This window comes from Bos mutus, chromosome 7, assembly GCF_027580195.1.
Source record: "Bos mutus isolate GX-2022 chromosome 7, NWIPB_WYAK_1.1, whole genome shotgun sequence".
NCBI classification, from domain to species: Eukaryota; Metazoa; Chordata; class Mammalia; order Artiodactyla; family Bovidae; genus Bos; species Bos mutus.
In genome coordinates this window covers 90297295-90320039 of record NC_091623.1, presented here as the reverse complement: position 1 = coordinate 90320039, position 22745 = coordinate 90297295, and the positions used below count along the sequence as shown (strand labels likewise).

Sequence of the window (22745 nt, the reverse complement as noted above, 5' to 3'; positions counted from 1 at the left end):
AGAATGCTGTTATGAGTATTTCTTGGTCTCCTGATGCTTCAGTATAAAATTCCCTCCTCCACTGTGGTTCTCAAGGATATCATAACCCACACAAGGATACACAGTTAAGCATTAAAATTGTTTTATTGCTTCACACCTTTTCACAGTGAGAATGTTTTAAGTACACGTTTGTATTTCTTTGCTATTACTGTTCCTTTCCCAACTGCTGTGAGTCAGGTGTTCAAACACTTTCACATATGCTATAAAAGCTCTTCTCCTATCGGTGACTGTACCAAAGAGAGATGTTTAATATCCTAGTCATTTCCAGAGGGAAAACAATGTACAGATCACCTTTAAAGACCAGAAAATTATCTATTTCATTAACAACCAATGATACTACAAATCAGTGGATCTTCCCTGTAGCTCAGACAGTAAAGAATCTGTAGCAATGCAGGAGACCTGGGTTCGATCCCTGGGTTGGGAAGATCCCCTGGAGAAGGTAATGGCAATCCACTCCAGTATTCTTGCTAGGAGAATCCCATGGACAGAAGATTCTGTAGTCCATGGGGCTGCCAAGAGTTGGACATGACTGAGCGACTAACACTACTACAAATCAAAGATCCTACTGAGATTCTATTATCAATAGAGTCCTTTCCAACTTGCACTTACTGCTCACCATGACATCTTCTATAGACATTTTCCTCCTCTTCGCTCTTCTTATCCAGCAGCTATTCCAATGTCAACAACTGGGAAGACCTATGATCCCACCCCCGGACCATGGCAACCCTCTTTGTTCTATTAACCTGTTTCTGCCTTAATACAGGCACCAATAACCACAGGCTATTGGTACTCTATAAAAGAAAGGCAGAGATTTGTCATTTAAAAAACTTTCCAGAAAAAGAGCAAGTTTTTATATCAATTAGCTTTAAGTTCTGGAATAGTTTAAAATCAAAAATTTAAAATAATTCTTAAAATTTTAAAATCAAAAATTTACACCTAAGTTTCAATTGCTACTTCATATCAATTTCAATGTCAGAAACTCCTGAGCCTTTTTTTAGATAGATATTAGGGCTTGACCTACAACTGGGAAAATCAATCACATCGAGGTTGCAACACATCAAAGATACTGCATCCATTCAGACCTGCCACCTAATAAATTATATTCAGGTCAGGAGAGAGAACACAGCACTTCATCATATAACTTCTATTGTAGCTTATAGTCAATATGATCTGCAACAAACCAAAAGCTAAAGTACTTTTAAAAGGCTTCATAGTCACAGTTCTCTCAATCCACTGGGCTTCTATGCTCTACCTTTTACTATCCACACCAAAACAGTTTTTCTATTTAAAAACCTTTTATCAAATAGTTCAGAACCCTTAACCTAATGGTCCAATGAGAAGACCCACTACATAGTTAACGAATTTTAAATTAAAGCAATTTCATGGACAGTGTTAACCTTGGAAAAACCGTATATATAAAACTGCAAAACTACACTGCCCACAACCCTTCCACCTCACTAACCATGCATTTGGCAATGTCCACCCCAAACCTTCAGTCAATCAGGTATACTGAGACCCTACTGCCACAGTGTGGGACAATTTTAATGCAATTTTTTTTTTTACATTAAAATAATATTTTTATTTCTGTAAAAAGAGAAATTTACTCTTCATAATATTCTCTAACATCTCATTTAATGTGGGTCTAGCAAGAGTTTCAAAATAGCAAATTGTTAAACTTGATAGTAAAACTCACTCTTCTTCACATGACTCAATTAAGGAAATGCTTAGTATTACACCATACCCTGAAGGTTAATAAACTGAGGCTGGGGAGGAGATAAATTCCAGAGTGAAGCAAGGAAATAGAGAAAGAAAATGACATGACAAATATCATCAGGTTACAAAATAAAGAAGTATATAAAAACAAAACACAGACTTTTAACTAGAAGATTTGCTAAGAACACCACTTAACAAACCACTGTCCAATTAATTCTTTGATTTCGATCATTTATAAACAGCTAATGGCTGCAGTTCATAATTATTAGTCCTATCAGTATTAATTTTATGTGAGAATGCCTTCAGATTCCTATGTGCCTACACATAATAACAAGAATATCTTACACAAGCACTTCTTTTTGTCACATTTGAAAACTGCACTTCAGATTTCAAGAAGTTGGCTCATTTTCATCTCAATTTCCCTTAAACAGAGGTGAGATTCTAAAAAAACAAAATGTCTTTTCAGCAGTGCTGCTGCTGCTGCTAAGTTGCTTCAGTCGTGTCCGACTCTGTGCAACCCCAGAGACGGCAGCTCACCAGGCTCACCCGTCCCTGGGATTCTCCAGGCAAGAACACTGGAGTGGGTTGCCATTTCCTTCCCCAATGCATGAAAGTGAAAAGTCAAAGTGAAGTCACTCAGTCGTGTCTGACCCTCAGCGACCCCATGGACTGCAGCCCACCAGGCTCCTCTGTCCATGGGCCAGGCAAGAGTACTGGAGTGGGGTGCCATCGCCTTCTCAGCAGTTTTGGCATTTACAAAAAATGTTTCAGTTTTTTCATTACAAAATTAAGTGTAACGTCTTGTGGAAATTTCAAGAAAAAAGGAAATACAAATGACCCATAAAGCCGACACTCAGGGATATTTTTTACGCTTATTTACACGTTCCTTCAAAAAACAAAAGTCATCAACAGAGTTTTATTACTTTCTCCCCAATTAGAACTATATTCCACTATAATTTTCCCATCTGCTGCTGCTGAGTCACTTCAGTCGTGTCCGACTCTGTGCGACCCCATAGACGGCAGCCCACCAGGACGCCCGCCCCCTACCCTGTCCCTGGGATTCTCCAGGCAAGAACACTAGAGTGGGTTGCCATTTCCTTAAATACTTCTAAATAGCTGTATAGATTATCACTTGATGGCCACACTATAATTAGCAGATCTCCAAATGTTGAATCCTTTGGATTTTTAATATGCTTAGTAACCAACATTAACATTTACATACACATACTTTTGACACACTATTCCCTTATTTACAGGATAAATTCCTATAAGCGTAGTTCTTCCATTTTAAGCCTATTTATTGTAACAGGCAGAGCCTGAATCAAATATCTAATCAAAATGTAAGCGTTCTAAACACACTGGCTTCATTGCCATTGGTTACCTACATAACAAGCACTTCCTTGGACTCAAATTCTTTCTATAAAATTGGGAATTTGAGCTACTTGTTATTTCTAAAATCAAGGAAGATTTTTTTCTTTGCATTCTTCAGTTGTTAATGTCTTTATATATCTCTGACTTGTAATAATATTTGGCGTTTACACTTCCGTAAAACCATTAGTAAAATAAGTATGTTTAAAGACTTAACATACAGAATGTTTAGGTCAAGGGTAATGAAATACTTTCGAATTAGTTCAAAATGTTACATAAAAGCAACTCCACTTACACACAGCTAAGAGATCCGAATTCTTGATTTCCAAAACAATACTAATGTTAAACAATTATGTCGCTAGACTCCGAAGATCGAGTCGTTTCGTTTTTAAAAGGTAATTTTGAACACGTATGAAAATAGCCTGAAATATAATTTTTGCCCGCAGAGTACAACTGTTTAAATCTACCTGGGAGAAAAATGTTTCGTCGAGTATCTAAAAATCTTAAACTAAGCTCTGTTCATCGAGCAGAACGCAGCATCAATGCAAAATCTCATCACTACGGCCTGGGAAATCAACAACTCGCACACTTTACAGCGCTCGTGAAAGACTAGAATTTTGGAATCGCCATAACCGTTCTAGAAATATCTGGCTGGAAAACCGTAACTGATCCAATAGGACTATTACACAGAATAGCGCCACAGAGCAGGATAAATACCTAGGAAATACTACTCCACTGTATATGGGAAAAGTCTTTGTATAACACAGAACGTGGCACAGCGCCGGCGATGAAAAGAACAACGAAGCCGCGACTACACCAGGCTACTATAAACCCTTTGTCTGGAAACCGGAAGGTCCCCACACCACACCATCCTCTCTAGAGAAGCTTAGACTGATAGTATTTTAATATAGAGGAAAGGAATGTGAGGTGACTCTCTAAAGAAGAACAAATCTCCTTCGCAGCGTACCGCAGAAGGCTTTATCCACGACGCAACACGATGAACAAGCGTTAACGTTTAATTTTTCGGCCATTTTTACGCGATGGCGGGGAGGGGGAATTGTTTCCGAGGCCCGGCTAAAACCGCGCGCGCCTGTGTGTGGGCGGGGGACAGGGGAGTATTAGGGGGCGCTATGAAACGATGGGCGAGGAAAGCAGCGAAGGCCGCGACACCAAGAAACGATGCTCAAACGGCTAAGCTTTTCGGAGTCTACGGAATCCTCCATTTTGGGGAACGTTTTCAGGCGCAAAACGGAGGGGGGAAAGGCAAATATATCTGGGGCTGGTTTTAGCTTAACTATCCTCCCCAAACGGCAGGCCAACCCCCTCATGGTTAGTCGGTCCCTCAGGCCTCGAGCGCTCCTCCCTTTCCCTCAGAGCAGCAGCCCGCGTGTAACGGGCTCGTCGTCCCGCCCCCGCCCACAGACAGCCCGGAACGCAGGAAGCTCGGCCGATCAGCTGCCCTCGGCGCGCCCCGACTCTGCCTCCGCACTCTGGGCCCTTGGCTGGCCGCGTGTCTCCCTACGGGACCGCTCACCTCCGCCACCCGAGAAGGCTGGTTGCGCCGCCACTGAGCTCCTAACATGGCGGCCGCCGATCAGGCGGCTCACATACGCAGCGCGGAGGGAGGCAGAGCAGGCGAACGGGAGCGAGCAAGAAAGGCGCGCCGCCGGCTCCCCGCGGCCCCTGTTGCTGTCGCTGCCTCCTCCCGGCGGACGCCGAGAGCCCCCGGCCACCCCACCCCGATTCTTACCCGCTTCACGCCTACCTTGAAGAAAGGGAGAGGGAAAACGAGAGGTACCTCTCCAAGCGAGCGGGACGCGGTGGCTCCCACAATCCCCCGCAGCAACGGCGCTGGTAAGAGGTGGCAGCAGAGGCAGCAGCCCAAGAACCAACCCACTCTCGCGAGAACTCGCCCCAACCCACCTCGGGTCCTATTTCTGCGCGCGCCAGGCCCCTCCCCCGGCCCGGCGCGCGCACGCCGCTCGCGCCCTCAGCTGCGATCGTTGTTCTCTGATCTTGTAGCTCGCCTATGGGCGGGAAATGGAGCGCCATAGCTTATAGAGTTCGAGTCCCACTCCCCACAAAGGATTTTTTTCCCCCTGACTCTTCCATACTGCTTGGTGCAAAATTTAAATAAGGTATGCGTTAGAAGTGCGTCGCAGGATTCCCTGGCTTCGACCCTCTCTGGTATTTTCTGATAAACTGCGGAGAAGTGGCAGTTCGGGGCAGGAAGTGGAGATAGATACTATTTTGAGTGGTTTTAATTTCAGAAATTTTATGCGGGTCATTGAGGAAGATAGCGAAAACCCATTCCACTGAAAAGACCGCCGCCGCCATTTGGTGAATTTGAATGTAGAACACTCTTCAAGTACCCCATGAGCAAAGAAATATAGCACATGTGAAAAATCCTGAGAAATTGTATAGATAAGGATGGAGAAAAGGGCCACTTCCCTGGGGTTTGAAGTTTAAATGCAGAGGGACAGGCAGGCATCTGACGTCTGAGGTAAGTTAGTGAATATAAGTCAGATTAATAGCCCTCAAAAATTTTAAATCTTGAGTATGCTGAACCATTCTGGGTCCACTGTGAAGATAGTGGACAGGGCAAAAATGAACAGCAGACCTGTATAAAATTTTTGAAATCATTTAGGACAAAGAGCAAGACTTGCTTGGATATGGAAGATGGAGAAGTACAATGTAAGAATGACAACTGTCAGCAGTGCTATTGAGAATGGGAGGTGGGGGCAGTAAGGCTTCAGTTTGGCATCAGCTTCAAAGGAGTTATATTTGACCTTGATCTCAGGAGAAAAGGGTGTGGGTTAGTGGCAAATTCAAGTTAATACAAATGAAGGAGAGTTAGATGAACTGGAGATTAAGAGAGAAATCTTAGGTAAACCTATGGTAAAAAGAGAAACCTTAGGACCAAGCCTTGAGAAACTAATCTGGTAGTTAAATGGCAAGAGACCATGTTGATGAGGGAAAAAAGTAGAGGGGAAGCCACAGAAATTGTACTGCCTTGACAGCCAATGTACTCAAAGGACTAAACGATCAACAGGGCCTAATGCTACCAAGAGGTCAAGCCTAGGACTAAAAACATCTACAAAAGCTTTGGCAACAGGGACTTCCAGTTCAGTGGGAGAGTACGTCAGATGGGAGGTGCTTAGTATGTGAAAAGTGTAAAACAAACTACCAAATGTGGAATAACTGGCTATGAAAAGAAATCAGGGTTGGGGAAGATTTGATTTACTACAGGAGAATTTTGGGCCATTAAAATGTTTGCAGAAGAGTTAAATTAGGAAAGGATTGGTTGGGAAAGGCAGCAACAGAAGGAAAGATTCATATTGGACATTACTCAAAGGATGAGTTCTGGAGGAGACATCTCTTTCTTGTAATAGGTATGGAGAGGATGGTGCTGAATTTTCATTAGGAATTAGTCAGGTGACTTAAGTTTTCTGTGACTAAGCCATCTATGGAAAGGGCTAGAGTTACACAAAGGAAAAATTTTAAATAGCCATTGTGAAGAGTGGAACTGTACTCCCACATCTCCATTATGCTGCATGATTTTCTACAGGCTTTGAGAAGGCATTTGGTAGAATACATCAAGAACTGGGGCATCCCTAAGGCTACTACATTGTTAACTTTGGAATGAAATTTGTTCAGTGAATATTGGGTCCTCCTTCACGTCTACTCTATGAGTCTTTGATTCCAACTGATTTTGGCTAAGACTTCACTTTATGTTCTCCCCAGATCTTAGATGAAAGCAGCTCTGCTTTTCTGGATTCAGAAGTATGAATGCATGCTTATTTCAGATATATACATACCATGCTTTTGTACAGACTATTAATGCAATTTGGTGATTGTTCAAAGGAAAGGCAAACTTTTTCAGTTGAGTAATTATTTATTGAGGATCTGCTTAGTAGGTCAACAGCAAAAAGACACACTGGAAACCAAAGGTAATACAAGATTTCAGTCGTCAAATGTCTATTTCATGATGGGTGGTTCGATCCCTGGGTTGGGAAAATTCCCTGGAGAAGGGCATGGCAGCCCATTCCAGTATCCTTGCCTGGAGAATCCCATGGACAGAGGAGCCCAGCAGGCTACAGTCCACAGGGTTGCAAAGAGTCAGACATGACTGAAGCAGCTTAGCACGCATGCACACATACAACGATGGATAAGACAGATTATCAGCTTTTGAGAATCCCAGTCTGATGAAGACTGGACAAGGAGGCTGGCCTCAAGATGGGCCTGGCTATGAGAAGAGATGGATCAAGAGTTCTATTCACATTTGGGTTTCTTAGGAGTGGGCGTGGTATACCAGTGATGACAGAGGCTACAAAGCAAGAATTTCTGCTGAGACTTTGAAAGGTCTAAGTGACAAGTTTGGAATAAAACTTTAAACACCAGGATACAATCTCCATAAAGCTAATCTTTCTAAAGTTTTGAGCAGAGGAGTCATATTGGTTGAGGACATATATTTTCACACCACACAATCACTAAGCAGCTGATAAAATAATTTTAAGAGTAAAGTACCTTTACTCTTATTTTACATAAGAGATTAAGAAGCTTGCCTGTTTGAGCATTATATTGGACTGCCTTCAGCAAGGCTGTGGTCTCCTGGCAGTTCACCATCTACTTTTTAAATAGATAAAATGCCCTGGAGGGGCTTCCCTGGTGGCTCAGTGGTGAAGAATCTGATTGCAATGCAGGTGACGAGGGTTCAATCCCTGGGTTGAGAAGATCCCCTGGAGAAGGTAATGGCAACCCACTCCAGTACTCTTGCCTGGAGAATTCCATGGACAGAGGAGCCTGGTGGGCTACAGTCCCTAGGGCTGCACAGAGTTGGACATGACTGAAGCAACTAAGCAGCAGCAGGTCATTTCAAACCTTTAGGCTATTTAAAAAACAGAAAATTGTTAACCAGCAGCTCTTTTAGCAGTTGCAAGGGAAGGGAAATGGGCTTAAAATTTTGGGGAATTTCCTGGTGGTCCAGTAGTTAGAGAATTCCATGCTTCCACTGCAGGGGTCCTGGGTTTGATCCCTGGTCAGGCAGATACCGCAAGCCATGCAACACAGCCAAAAATAAATTTAAAAATTGGGGGGAGTTTTTGAATAAGGAATACATATAATAAAATTCAAAGCACACGCAGAAGTTTTCCCCAACTGCTATTCCCTTAAAGGCAACCACCATCAACCATGTGTGTTTTAAGGATTTCAAATAGTTAGGCACTGTTACATCTTCAGGACTTTTCTGTAGCTCAAATGGTAAAGAGTCTGCCTGCAGTGCAGGAGATGCGGGTTTGATCCTTGGGTCGGAAAGATCCTCTGGAGAAGGGAACAGCAATCCACTCCAGTATTCTTCCCTGGAGAATCCCATGGACAGCGAAGCCTGGTAGGCTTCAGTCTGTGGGGTTCCAAGGTCGGACACAACTGAGCGACTAACACACATACATGTTATATCTTTATAGAGTCCACTAGCAAATGATTTGGAAACTGACATATTTGTTTCCATGATTTGTTTCAAAATTTAACAAAACCAGCATTCTTGTTATCCTTACTTACCAGGGTATTAAAAAGTAGGATACACTTATGACCTTACTCTATATTGGGTACATAATGACACACTGATAATAATATTTACCAGTTGAAGCTCTTTAGTCAGCTATTGGTATAATTGAGGCTGCTTGGCTATATGTGAGTAAGATAAACATTTAAAAACTGGTGAATAATACCTTTTCAAAGGACTGTTAACATGGCACCTGGCTATCTAGCTATGTGGTTGAATACAGCACAATGACACATAAAATGGGTGCTCAGTCAGGGAAGGTGCTATCTGAGCTGAGATATAAAAGTATACAAAGTGGAAATGGAAGATGGAATCAGAAAGGGAAACAGCATATACAGAGACCTAGATACAAAAGGACTGAAAGAAACCAACGTGGTCAGAAAGAAATCTGAAGGTGGTAAACATGACCGTGTTGTGTTCATCACATATCACCAATGTCTAGCATAGCGTTCAGTTAATAAAAGCTGTAAAACCATAAAAAGGGTATGAGTTAAATAACTAGTCTTCTGACAAGATGAGCAAATAGCATAGGTTATTATCACTTCCTCAGCCCTGGATATATTATATGTACAAGTAAAAGGGAGGTTAGGGCCCCAACTAGTCTTCTGACAAGATGAGCAAATAGCATAGGTTATTATCACTTCCTCAGCCCTGGATATATTATATGTACAAGTAAAAGGGAGGTTAGGGCCCCAAGAAACTAAATATGAAGAGTTCCCTGGATGAACAGATCATGATTGGGCTCTACTATACAGGGGCAAGAAATTATAGTGCCATTGGAATAGGGGCAGCACAGAAAACTCTCCTGGAGTGGCCAGTATATCGTAACCATTAGCTCCTGGAGTTCTCATCTAGAGTTCTACCATCTGCCATTCTGATGAAGTCCAGGTTCTATCTAATTCACAGGCTGTGTACCTTGGGGATTTGTCTACTTTTCTTCAACTCATTGAAGTTGGGCCTACACTAGGGCCTGGGCTTGGCTCTTCCCTTCTCCCACCAGCTGATACAAAATTCCATCCTCTACTGTGAGCTCATAAGGTAAAAATAATCAGTCATTTGGGGACTACAGCATCTACTATAAAAGACAACAGGCTCGACCACTATTCTAAATGAAAGAGAATAAAGGCCATAACTAAGGCATTTTGAGTATTAAAAACAACCTACAGAATGGAAGAAGATATTTGCAAATGATGCTATGGACAAGAGCTTAGTTTGTAAAACATACAAACAGCTCAAACAACTCAGTATTAAAAAAAAACAATAAAAAAATGGTCAGAAGATCAAGGAAGTCTAAGAAGCTGTCACAGCCAAGAGAAGCCTAAAGAGACATGATGACTAAATATAATATCCTCAATGGGATGCTGGAACAGATAAAGGACATTAGGTGAAAAATAAGGAAATATGAATAAAGCATGAACTTTAGTGAATTAATAACAAATGTACTATACTAATATGTTACTAACAGGAGAAACTAGGTGCAGGGTACATGGGATTTCTTTGTACTATCTTTATAGCTTTTCTGTAAATCTACAACTATTCTAAAGTGAAATAAATTTCAAGGTCCATTTTATCACCTCTTCCCAGGTAGTCAAGTTACCCTTAAAAAGCAGTATAAAATGTTCTTACACCCAAAAGGGCTTGTAATGGAGAATAGGGAGAGCCAAAGTAACAGGGGCTCCTTTGAACCAGGCCTTAGGATCCTAAATTGACAAATCTATGACCTAGCAAGTGGGCTCATTAAGTGTTCCTAAATAACTGTAAAGAGCAAGGTGTTGCTAAACAGACATTGTAAATATTAGAGTTGAATTGTTAATTCAGTGAAATTGTTTTCCAAGAGAATACTGACAGGTCTATTAACTGGAGCTGTTCATAAAGCCCTAATTAAGCAAAAAGATTCAGAGGAGCCATTGTCACTCTTTTAGGTTCTTAATTAGTTGCTCTAACCAGGTTGTCTTCCTTAGTGTGAATTCCTAGGCCCTACGCCACCTTTTTGTGTCTCTTTGGGGCCTGCAGAATTTATTTCTCTGGGGTTTTGTTTTCCTGATTAAAATTTGAAATGTAATTCAAACTTCCATTGCAAAAGCTCACTGATAGTTTTTTCCAACCTTGAATGAAAGGAAATAAATCATTGACAGGTGACAGACTCAATATTTGGGGCCCTCTACTCATACTGCTTTAATTTTCCTTTCTTAATATGGTATAGGTCCTGAACTTGAGCAGCTCAAGGGGCACTTGTGTTTACTAATTGCTAGCTATGGCAGGAGGTGGCAGCTTGGATATTTACAGGCCAATATCTGCCAGTTCAATTTCAGTTTTCATTGCAGCATGGGAAAAGGGTGATGGAGAAAGAGAAGGCATGGATTTAAAGCTGAAATGTGTTACTTCATCTTAGACTCACCAGGAAAAAAAAAAAACTCAAGCCAACAGGGAGTAGTAGGTGACTAATTAACTTCACTTATCAAGTAGGAAATCCCATTAAATTATTTTAATGTGCATGATTAAGCCACTGAAACCTCTGGGGGTACTGAATACAGGCATAAACACCAAATGAATTTTCCTTTTTCAAGTAGCAACACAGGGGCCTCTCCCTGCACCTGGGTAGCTTTACCATGCCCAGGAAAGCCATCTATATTCTAATAACTTGAGATTCCAGATTTTAAAACCTGGATTTTTTTTTCCTGGCTATTCTTTTTTGGTTTTTATGATATTATTTTTTTAATTCAAAGCTAGGTTTTAACTGAAGGATAATTGCTTTACAGAACTTTGTTTTGAAAGAATGTTTTCTTTCAAACTTCAACATGAATCAGTCATAGGTATACATATATCTCCTCCCTCTTGAGCCTCCCTCCCATCTCCCTCCCCATCCCACTCCTCTAGGTTGATACAGAACCCAGTTTGAGTTTCCTGAGCCATACAGCAAATTCCCATTGGCTATCTTAAATATGGTAATGTAAGTTTCCCTGTTACTCTTTCCATACTTCTCACCCTCTCCTCCCCTCTCCCTGTGTCCATAAGTCTGTTCTCTATGTCTGTTTCTCCACTGCTGCCCTGTAAATAAGTTCTTCAGTACCATTTTTCTAGATTCCATATATATGCATTAGAATATGATATTTATCTTTCTTCTGGCTACTGTTGACATATAAAAATTTCCTCTTTCCTTAGGGACCATTTCTACTTCACTACTAGGATGGGTTTGTGATCAGGTTCTGCTGGAAACCAAACACTGCTGTTCTTTCTTAGGAACTCTTCCTTAGGTGTACATTTAAAAAAAAGAACCATTTATAAGTAACTCATTCAAAAAAGCACATACAACAAACCCCAAACATAAGAAATAAGGACTACCCTATTACTGGATAATTTACTAAAGTCACCCCAGTACTCTAAAAGCTGAAGAGTTTAATACTATATGGTAAAAGCTTGTTTAAGGCAAAGGTATTGATAACATCTAATTTTTCACGGACACATGTTGGTACTGGCCCTAAATCTGTTGCTAATGAGCTGTAAACTCCCAAGGCCTGAATTTCATTCCCCAAGACAGGGGTTGGTAATTCTGGCCTGCCATCTGTTTTTGAAAGGCCCTCAAGCTTAGAAGGGTTAAAGGAAATTATTTTCCTTCACTGAAAAGTTTATGAAATTTTTATTTCAGTGTTCCTAAATTAAGTTGTATTGGAGCACAGTAGTGCTCATTTGTTGACATATTATCTATGGCTGCTTGTATACTGCAACTGCAGAGTTGAGTAGCTGCAACAGATAAAAAGTTTATATGGTACACAAATCTAAAATATTATCAGCCTCTTTACATGAAGTTTGCCAGCCCCTGCTCTAGAACAGCAGCATATAATATAACTTTCTGTATTGGTGGAAATGTCTTCTGAGCTCTCCAATAGGCAGTCACTAAGTACTGAGATGGAGAAATGGATTTTGTCAGTTTTAAATCCACATGTACTATGCAGCAGAGCTCTAGAATATGAAGACTTAGTTTAAGTCTTGGGTTTACTTATTTTTAGCTGTTCTGCACCTTAATTCCCTGAGCAGGGATCAAAGCCAAGCCCCCAGCAGTAGAAGCACAGAGTCCTAACCACTGGACTGCCAGGGAATTCTCAAGTCTTAGACTTTAAGCATTCTCCTCTAAAATTCTAGTTCTCACCACAGTTTTTTTGAACGTTAAGTATTTCTACCTTTTAAGAAAACCTCGTGGTTCCTCCTGTTTTTCCTTCAGTCTCAAACTCTGGCCATACTCTCAGTATTTTTGACACCAGATGTGTGGGTCTTGTCAGCAGTTGGGTGTCCTGCAGTGTAACTCAATTAAGACACCATCTACACCTAGAAATAACTTCAGATCTCAGAGGCTAAGGGCACAGTCCCACAAGACTGCCCCTCCTCCACTTCAGATGCCAAACCCAAGTCCAGGTTGTTAACCTGTGCTTCTGACAGAAAGGCTGTAAGTCAGAGATTGCCACAACCTTCTCCTTGGGTTTGACTCATTTTTGCTAGATGGGCTCAAAAGAGCTCAGGAAAACAGTTTACTGTTTACTGGTTTATTGCAAAAGGATATGATAAAGGGTACAAATGAACATCCGGATAGAAGAGATGCATAAGAGAAGGTATGTAGGAAGGGGCATCACTCTCCCAGCACTTCAATGTGTTGTTAGCTAACCTGGAAGTTCTCTGAACCCTATACTAATGGAATTTTTATGGAGGCTTCATCATGATCATTTCCAACCCCTCTCCCCTCTCTGGAGAATGAATGTGTATCATATGAGTGTGTGTAAAAATTCCAGTCCCATTAGAACAAAGACTTTACTATCACCCAGGAAGTTCTAAGGGATTTAGGAGCTCACTGTCAGGAACCAGATTCAAAGACCAAGTATTAGAACAAAAGATGTTCCTGGACCTTCAGGACAAAAGGACTACATACATTACTTATTTGGATGTCACAAAGGGCCATCAGACCTCTGGGGTCCCAATGGAGGAAGGTTTCTCACTCAGGCAAAGGCATCTAGGATTCAAAGAGGAAACAAATGACAGGCTGTCCATAAGGCAGGGTCTTTTTCTAATAGAAAAAAACTGTTTGCACCCAGACTAGGACCAACTCCACAGGAGAAGTTACTCCACTCTCAGAGGTGCAAAACACTGCCCAGAGGTACTCAGCCACAACACCAAAACAGTGCTGAAGTCAGACCTCAATAAAGGCAGTGCTTGCTCTTCCAACAGTGTAACACCATCTGAGGCATCACGCTAGCCTGGATAGCTGACAACTGCTGGATGATTCCTGAAACAGTTTTCTTACTTATTTCAGAAGGTATCCCCATGAATTGAACATTGACTGCAAAACAGAGGCCTGGAAGCACTGATTGCAGACCCTGCTGTCAAAACCTTGAAACAAACAGGAAACAGGAAACCCTTTCCCATGCCGTCAGTCATTTTATCCAACACTGAGAGTTCTTGCCATGTGCTGGGCACTGTGCTTGGGATCTAGGGATTGGGATCTGTGAACAAGGTAAGATACACTATACTTTCCGTCATGAAATTTACAATCTCCCCTCAGTTTTCTCAGATGTAATGATTCAGATTATCTCAAAAACCTTCAGACCATAACCACCAAAATCCTATTCAGCCTTTTTCTGCCCAGAGGCTGAATTTGTTAGGCACAAATACAATTGTTTCTGCCTTCCAGTTGTTTTCTGATGGGCTCCAACTAATAGGCCTGGCACATGGTCAGCATCAGAATGAGTAAGGACATTTACCTGATAACGCCATACAGATAGATGGTCCACTTGCCACTAATTTCATCTCTTCAGGAGGGCCAAGGATGCCCTACTTTTGAGTCATCCTAAAAAGAAAAAGATTTCAGTGTTCAACATCCTAGCTTCTGAGGCTGCTTTTCTGTAGAGATGGAAACAATGCTGTCTGCCATTTATGATTTACCAAATTTTTATATCCTCAGCAATTATTTCCCATTACTTGCCTTTTTTTCTTGCCTGTTACCACTAAAGCTCTCTAGATTATCACTTGTATTATGGACCCATATGTAAAAGGCTATTCACAATGAACATCTGAGGTATTCACACAAAGCACCCAACGTTTAGCTAAGAGAATTCTTTTAAGGGAAAGCCAATTGATAGAACAAAACTAGCTTTGACAAATAACACCTCTGCCTCCCAACATCCTCAAGTCCTTCTGTAGAAACTAAGATGTTACTTTTCACTGAAAGCAGCAACTAAGTCTGCCCCATTGGATAATCTCCAGCATCACTCTTGCCTAGAACTGAGAAGCATCTCTTCTCAGAAAATTAGCATTCCAAAACAAAATCACTACAAAGGGGACTCAATTACTGCTCCAAAAGAAGCAATAACTCTGCTTACTCCTGAAAATCAGTAAAGTGAAAGTCACTCGGTCGTGTCCAACTCTTTGCAACCCCATGATCTATACAGTCCATGGAATTCTCCAGGCCAGAATACTGGAGTGGATACCCTTTGCCTTCTCCAGGGGATCTTTGCAACCCTGGGATTGAACCCAAGTCTCCCGCATTGCGGGCGGATTCTTTACCAGCTGAGCCACAAGGGAAGATACCAACAAAAAGTAGAAATCTGTCAACCTGAAGCAGAAATTAGTACTGCTGTAGCTAGGCCTAGTATTTGGAGCCCCTCAATTAATTGCTATTTTTATATTCTATTAATGAGATAAAGAATGCTCATCATTTTAAAGCAAATTCACATCCACATTCCTTGTAAGGTATGGCATTCTCACAAGTAACTAGAGTTATAAAATCTTTCTACAAAGGGATTATCCTGAGTAGCTCTGTGTTGGTAGAGGAGTGGGAGCTATGAACTTTGATTTCAGTGAAATCTGCAAAAATCCCATGGCCCCGTTTGAGCACTCGGTAGACTCAAAAAAAAAAAAAAACAACAAAAAAAAAACACCTCAACTTGTTCTATTTATATATCCCTCTGTTTCTTCTGTTTCCAAGGTATGATTCAAAGAACTTCATTCTAGTCAAACCTGTCAGACCAGAACCATTCTCCACGTTAGGTTTCTCCCTGCAAAGGCACATGCTTGCAGATTTAACCTCAATGGAAAAACAACTATGCTGGCATCCTGGTATAGTTAATAACAGAGTAGGCATGAACCAGGCCCAGAATGCCAACCAGCTATCAGCTGCTGTTCTCCCAGCAGTGTAACACTTGCCTAGGTACACGGAAACCTAGGCAGCTGCCTACAGCTGGGGCCAAAGGTAGGTTAATGGAGCTGCACTTACCTGGGGCTGCATCTGCTTGAAAGTTCACGGCTGGATGCTCTGCAATCAAAGCACTCCAGGTTAGAGACAGCCAACAGTTAGTGAACACTTGTGAGGCGTTCAAGACCCCTACCCTCAAAACTCCCTTAACTTAGTGAGGCCTGAACCACAGAAACAATAGTCAAGAACTAACAGCTTTCCCTTGGTTAGCTTTATTGTTGTCATTCTTACTTGCATACCACAGCAGTTCAACAGTAGCAAATTAATGGTCTCATCAACAAGTATCAGGAAGCTTGGCTGTCACTTAACAGCCAAGTGACAGTGGGCAAATAACTTAACCTCTGTACCTGTCTCATTTGTAGAATGGGGGTGTTGTACACCAGGTGTTCGGGAGGTTTAAATGGAATATAAATTAAGTGCATAAGATAATATCTGCTATAGACTGGGCACTAAACATTTGCTATTATCAGGAACTTACTCTAAGCAAAGAGATGATGAATACTGGTGAGCAGAAGGGGAACTTACCCTTGGAAGGCAATGGGCACTAAAAATTGGAAAGGCTGGTTGAAACCAGATTGAGAAGGGCCTCAATTATGTGATCTCTTGAACCATAAAAGCAGCATTTTAAAAAATAACTGGATGCAGTAAGGGATGTTAAAGAAACTAGCGACAGTTAGGTTGCTATTCTTGCCAACGACCCCAACTACTGGTTGAAAACAATAACCAAAATGTTTGCAAAAATGTTAATAAACATTCCTACCCATTCACACTTACAATTTACCTTGTTTGTATAAGGTGAGAGTATCTAAGACAATACTTTTCCCCAGCCTTCCTCTAATTTCACTCCAAAACGTTTCCAAACAATTAGAGGAAAAGGAGAATAGAGGGCTCATTGTCCAGGTCTAAAAACGAATCTAAAAATAGCTTGTCCCTTTCCGCGCTGGGGTTGAACGGACTGACGGAGCTCCACCCGACCACGTGTTCCTCACGAACCTTCCCAAGTCCCTGGCCCTGGTGCCTGGGACCAAGGCTCCCCGAGACCGACTCCCGGCAACTCTCCAGGGACAGCAGGGATGGTAGAAAACAGGGGGTGACTCTAGGGGTACGATCCCTCAGCATTTCTTCAAGATGCCCTCCAAACCTGGGGTCACTAGGGAACGAGCCCCAGTTTCGTCCCGTGCCTCGGAAGAAGCCTCCAAACCACTGTCTCTCGCCCCTAGCTGGTAAACCTCCAAGGCTTCTCCCCACTTTGCTCTTACTCACCCTGCACGTGTCCGGAGCTCGGTAGAGACACAGCAGCCGGGGCAGAGACCGCAGGGGAAAAGGGCAGTCGGGAGCCGAGGGGAGCCCCGCCCCGGGGCGGCTACTGGGCGGGCCCTCGGTGGGCGGGGCCCAGAAACCCCGCCCAGGAAAGCGTTAGGAAAATGGGAGAGCTGTGGTAGAGGTGGGCATGCTCTACACAGGAGCTAGACCCAAGAAGAGAAAGGATAGAAATCCGAACAAGCGCTATGGTTATTTGACACCCATCTCATTTGTACTTACACGTGGAAAGCGCGCTGGGTTTGAAACTGCTTAAGAGAAAACTTGATGTGTCCTAGTGGGGCGGTGCTTCCTGTCAGCCCACTCCGAGCGCCGCGGGTTCCTCGCACACGTGTGTGGCGCCTTTTGGTTGCTGCAAGCTCAGCCCACGCTTTTTCCACCTCCCACGCAGATCCTCTTCCTGGCTTTCTTCAGCATTTCTGTCACTCAGCCAACGGATCGCCCACGCACACAGGTCACCTTGGTTTTTGGGATCTCTCCAGGAGGTTTTCGCCCGGATTATTTATGCTAGTCGCTCCTACAGCCTAACCTGCGGGACCAGGTTAGGGGCCCTGCAGTGGGATTTTTAACTGAGCTGCAGCGGCTAAAGAGTACTGGCTTTCTCTGCCAAACTTGCCTTCCACCGTGGCACAGTCAGCCAAAGAGGCCACATCTTTGGTCTGGACGGGTTGCCCACCAGGTTATCAGCATTTCTTTTGAACACTAATCCTCCCCTCACTACTTGAAGTCACTATGATTCTCTCCTACTGAACATTTTGGTGAAGCTGAGGATGAGAAAGGCAAGGTCCAGTAGCAGTACTTCCTAAATCCATTCTATAATTTTCCAAATTCTAAAGCCACTTTGTTCCTGGCATCTCCCTGCCCCCAGTCCCCAGCATCTGGTTGGCTCGGCCCATCTATTGCACCTGGCACCTTTGTCAGGTGAACCCTTGGGAGTAGCCAAAGTCCTTGTCATCTGCCAGCATGTCTTATTATCTATTTCCTCAGGTATTTCATAATGGGAAAAAAATGTGCTTCCTATAAACCCAACCCTCCCAGACCTCTGCTGAGAAAGCCCAGAGTCCTACATTGATTCCAGGAAAAAATTTCAGGCTCTAAGGATAGAGAGCCCTGAAGTGGCAAACACAAACCCTCCCCAGTTTGGATGGAGTTGGACACAGTCTATGGTAGGAAAAAGGCTTACATAAATACAGTATTTAAAAACATCATATGATCAGTGCTGGGCTGGTAGGCAGGAGATGTGCTTTGCAGTTAAATAGGAATGTGGCTGAAGACTGCTGCCCTAATCAGTGCCCACATCCAGCTATCATAGTGTGTTCATAAAGGATGGTTATGAGAGCTACAGCAAACATAAAGGATGGTTATGAGAGCTACACCAAACTGGGCCGATTGGGTGGGTAATCGTCCTGCAGAGCTCTCCTAAAGGAGCTCTGTATTGCATTGGCATCTCATGTATTTTGCTTTCTTCCTTTCCATACACACAAAATGGAGAAGGCACAGCTACCCTGAGGATTCATGAAAAGGAAAGATGAAGTTTGTGTGAAAGTGTGCATGTGTGGTTTCAGAGCAGAGACAGGAAGTAATTGGGAATAGAGAGATACCAGGGCCTTTGTGGATAGAGGGACCAAATGACTTGGAGTCAACTGAATTCACAGATGAGTCCAAGGAGAAGGCAGGATTTGTCTAGAGGGAAGGTCAGTCATTAATAAGGCTGAGAGATGGGCCATGTTCTCATGTGGTATTGAAAATGGAGTCACCTTTTTAAGGTATAGGCCATTCAGTATCCTTTTGAGGAAAACCTAGATTATGATTTCTTCATTTTCCAGTTAAAAAATCCTTTATAGTCTTAATCTCCATCCTTTTAAATTATGAATTCATTTTGGTGAGTTGTATTATGTGGTCTTTTACTTATAGTAGCAACTACTTTTTTACCTTTTTGTTTATTTCTTATTCTTGTAAAGACAAAATTGTTAGGAATAATAATGAAAAAGAAAAGGGAAAATTTTAGAAAAAAAAAAAAAAAGCAGCCAGATGAAAGGCAAAGGATTAGAATAGGTCCATTAGCCCTGAGTTTGATCTCATAATTGAAAAGCTGGCCCCAAAGGACGCTAGGTTTCCAAGCTTCTTCTTTTTTTTTGTTTTGCTTCCAAGCTCCTTTCCCTTTCTCCTTCATTTATCCTCTCTGTCTTGCTTCCTTGCTGGATGTGTTTTGCCCTTGAGACTGCTCTTTTCCTCCCTTCTCTGGACAAGAATCACCAGTAGAGAGATATTTAATCACTTGTTCAATTAGTCAATCAGCCAATCAACATTTACTAAACATCTACTGAAGATCCTGAATAGGTACTGTGTATAAAGTCAGAGGAGAGGAGATTCCAGCCTACCTAAAGCTTACAATCTAGTGGGGAAGAAAGATAAGTAAAATAAGTATCCTTGGGCATATGTCAGGGGGCAGCTAACCTTGCCTGCAGAATCAAGGAGAGTACTTAAGATATCAGTATTCCCTCTGGCTGATCATAAAGGCTTAGAGTAGAAGAGGGATCCCTCCTGCATCCCTATACCCCTTGCTGCTGCTCTATAATAGCTACCCAAGTTAGAGTGGGGCCCTGTAGTAGTCCTTATTTCCCAAAAGCATATGGGGATTGGCAAGGATATAGAGAAATTGGAACCCTCATACACTGCTGATGGGAATGTGAAATGGTACAGGCGCTTTGGAAAACAGCCTGGCTGTTCCTCATAGTATTAAACATAGAGTTACTTTAAGGCTTAACCATTCCACACCTAGGTATATACCCAAGAAAGTAAAAATGCAAATCTACACAAAAATTTTTACACACATGTTCATAGTACCAATATTTGTTAGAGTTAAAAAGTTGAAACAAATGTCATTTAACTGACAAATGAATAAATAAAATGTGGTATATCTATACAGTGAAATATATTTTGGCCATAACAAGAAATGAAGTACTAATTCACATGATACAACCTAAATGAACCTACTTTGAAACCATTATGTTAAAGAAGCCAGGCTGAAATGGAGTAGGACCCTATGGTCATTGCTCCCCATGTCCTCCATCTGCCTTTAGTCTGTGGAAAAACTTTTGTTGTTGTTTACTCCCTAACTCGTGTCTGACTCTTTTGTGACCCTGTGGACTGTAGCCTGTCAGGCTCCTCTGTCCATGGAATTCTTCAGGCAAGAATACTGGAGTGGGTTGCCATTTCCTCCTCGAGGGGATCTTCCCAACCTAGGGATCAAATCTGCATCTCCTGCATTGGCAGGCAGTTCTTTATCACTGAGCCAACAGGGAAGCCCAGAAAAACTTAAGCCAAAGAACCAGTTTAATTAGAGAAATTCAAAAACAAAGGAAAGCAGTCTAACAAGATTAAATAATAGTTTAGTCCTTAGCACAGTTAAGGACTTTAGTTCCTTCTCAAGGGCATAGATAACATTCTGGGCCATATCCTGTGAGCTGTCTTGTAGATACTGAAACCCCCACCAGGTGGAAGACGTTAACTACATGATGACCAGATTATAGCCATGACATAAGCTGTCAGAACTCTGAAAACTGGCCTCAAGGAAATGTGACAACCTGACCATAGAACCAGAGAAGGCAATGGCACCCCACTCCAGCACTCTTGCCTGGAAAATCCCATGCACAGAGGGGCCTGGTAGGCTGCAGTCCATGGGGTCGTGAAAAGTTGGACATGACTGAGCGACTTCACTTTCACTTTTCACTTTCATGCATTGGAGAAGGAAATGGCAACCCACTCCAGTGTTCTTGCCTGGAGAGTCCCAGGGATGTCAGAGCCTCATGGGCTGCCGTCTCTGGGGTTGCACAGAGTTGGACATGACTGAAGCGACTTAGCAGCACAGCAGCAGACCATAGAACTGAAGATTAACTGTACTTAAAACAAGATGTTGCTGGTCAGACCACCAATGACCAATTTCAAGATAACTGTCAGAGCTGACTATACTCTTTCTGCATGTGGCCCCCTCCCTCCAACTATAAAAAGCTCTTGTCTCCTGATTGTTGGAGGTAGAGGGGAATTGGCCTCTGGACAGGTGTCCCTCTGCTCCCCATCTCCCCGGTTACTAGCATCCCAAATAAAGCAAAGTTTCCACCAACCTGGCCTCTTTATTGGCTTTTGAGCAGCAAGCAGATCTCACTTTTGGTTACAAAACCACAAATTGCTGGGCTTCCCTGGTAGCTGAAATGGTAAAGGATCTGCCTGCAATGCAGGAGACCAGGGTTCAAACCCTGGGTTGGAAAGATCCCCTGGAAGAGGGAACGGCTACCCATTCCAGTATTCTTCCCTGGAGAATGCTATGGACAGAGAAGCCTGGTGGGCTACAGTCCATGGGGTCACAAAGAGTCGGACACGACTGAGCAGCTAACACTTTCACTCACTTTCATCACATATTGCTTAATACCATACATATGAAAGTCCAGGATAGGAAAATCTATAAAGACAGAAAGAAAATCAGAGGGTTGCTTAGATCAAGGTGGAGGGCTGTAGGATAGCTAAAAGTTATGAGGTTTCTTTTTGAGGTGATGAAAATGTCCTAAAATTGTGGTGATGGTTGCACATATCTGTGAATATAATAGAAACCATTGAATTGTATATTTTAAATGAGTAAGTTGTATGGTATGTGAATTCTATCTCAATCAAGGGGTTAAAACAACAGTAGAAAGCATACCAGGGGCCTAAAAGATCTGTAATTCTGATTAAAATAGTGGACCTCATGGTCATTGCCAATTTTAAGGTCTAGAAAGGACTTTTTATTCTGGGCCCTATGGCCTTTCAGAGTTCCCTCCTCAGTATACAGAGAAAATGCATTAGAGTTGGCAGCACAAACAGATGCAGAAGGGTAGACTGTGCATTCTTATATTCCCCCTCCCTAGCTTGCTTCCCTGATAGCTCAGCTGGTAAAGAATCTGCCTGCAATGAAGGAGACTCCAGTTCAATTCCTGGGTTGGGAAGATCCCCTGGAGAAGGGAAAGACTCCCCATTCTACTATTCTGGCCTGGAGAATTCCATGAACTGTATCGTCCATGGGGTCGCAAAGAGTAGGACAAGACTGAACAACTTTCAGTCCCTAGTTTGACTCCCTCATACTGTTTTGGTTTAACATTTATAGTGTACCTACTGCATAGAAGGTATATAGACCTGAAAGAGCTAGAGTCTCTTTATTCTTTCCAGTGGCTGAAATTAAATCTTTAATAGAATATCCTGTATATAAACAGATAAAGCTCTTTAGAAAATAGGCAATGTGGTACAAAGAACAGTTGCAAGGCATTCTGGGATTCGAGGCTCCCTCTATGGCATGTAGGGAAATATCATGGTGACATCAGCTAGAGCAAGACTAATTCCAAGTCCTTCTTAATTTTGAGCAAGTTCCAAGACTTGGCTCCCTCCTCACATGCTTCCAATCACCCCCTTCATTTGGTTTCTAGACTCAATTAGTTAGTCTATTTCCATACCCCTCATTTTCTCACCAACCCCACCCCC

At 42.4% G+C, this 22745-nt stretch overlaps 1 protein-coding gene and 1 non-coding gene across 9 annotated transcripts in view; both read right to left on the bottom strand.

The window, feature by feature from the left end:
* The window catches only part of MATR3 (matrin 3), a 39096-nt gene extending 21820 nt beyond the window's left edge, over positions 1 to 17276 (bottom strand). For 4 of the 8 annotated variants that reach the window (XM_070374423.1, XM_005900167.2, XM_005900166.3 and 1 more), the window contains exon 1: positions 4886 to 5041. Coding sequence is in view for 2 of the 8 variants with exons in the window: in XM_070374428.1 (XP_070230529.1) it covers positions 4655 to 4702 (48 nt within the window). In the remaining 6 variants the exon portion in view is untranslated. Of the gene's footprint in view, positions 1 to 4654; positions 4718 to 4885; positions 5042 to 13598; positions 13680 to 14427; positions 14514 to 15938; positions 15978 to 17180 lie in introns of those variants that run through there. The other 4 variants (XM_070374424.1, XM_070374429.1, XM_070374428.1 and 1 more) reach the window with 3 other exon arrangements.
* LOC138988683 (small nucleolar RNA SNORA74) lies at positions 13747 to 13946 on the bottom strand. The gene has a single exon (XR_011464950.1). It is a non-coding gene; the product is annotated as a small nucleolar RNA SNORA74 (small nucleolar RNA).
* Positions 17277 to 22745: the final 5469 nt, after the last annotated feature.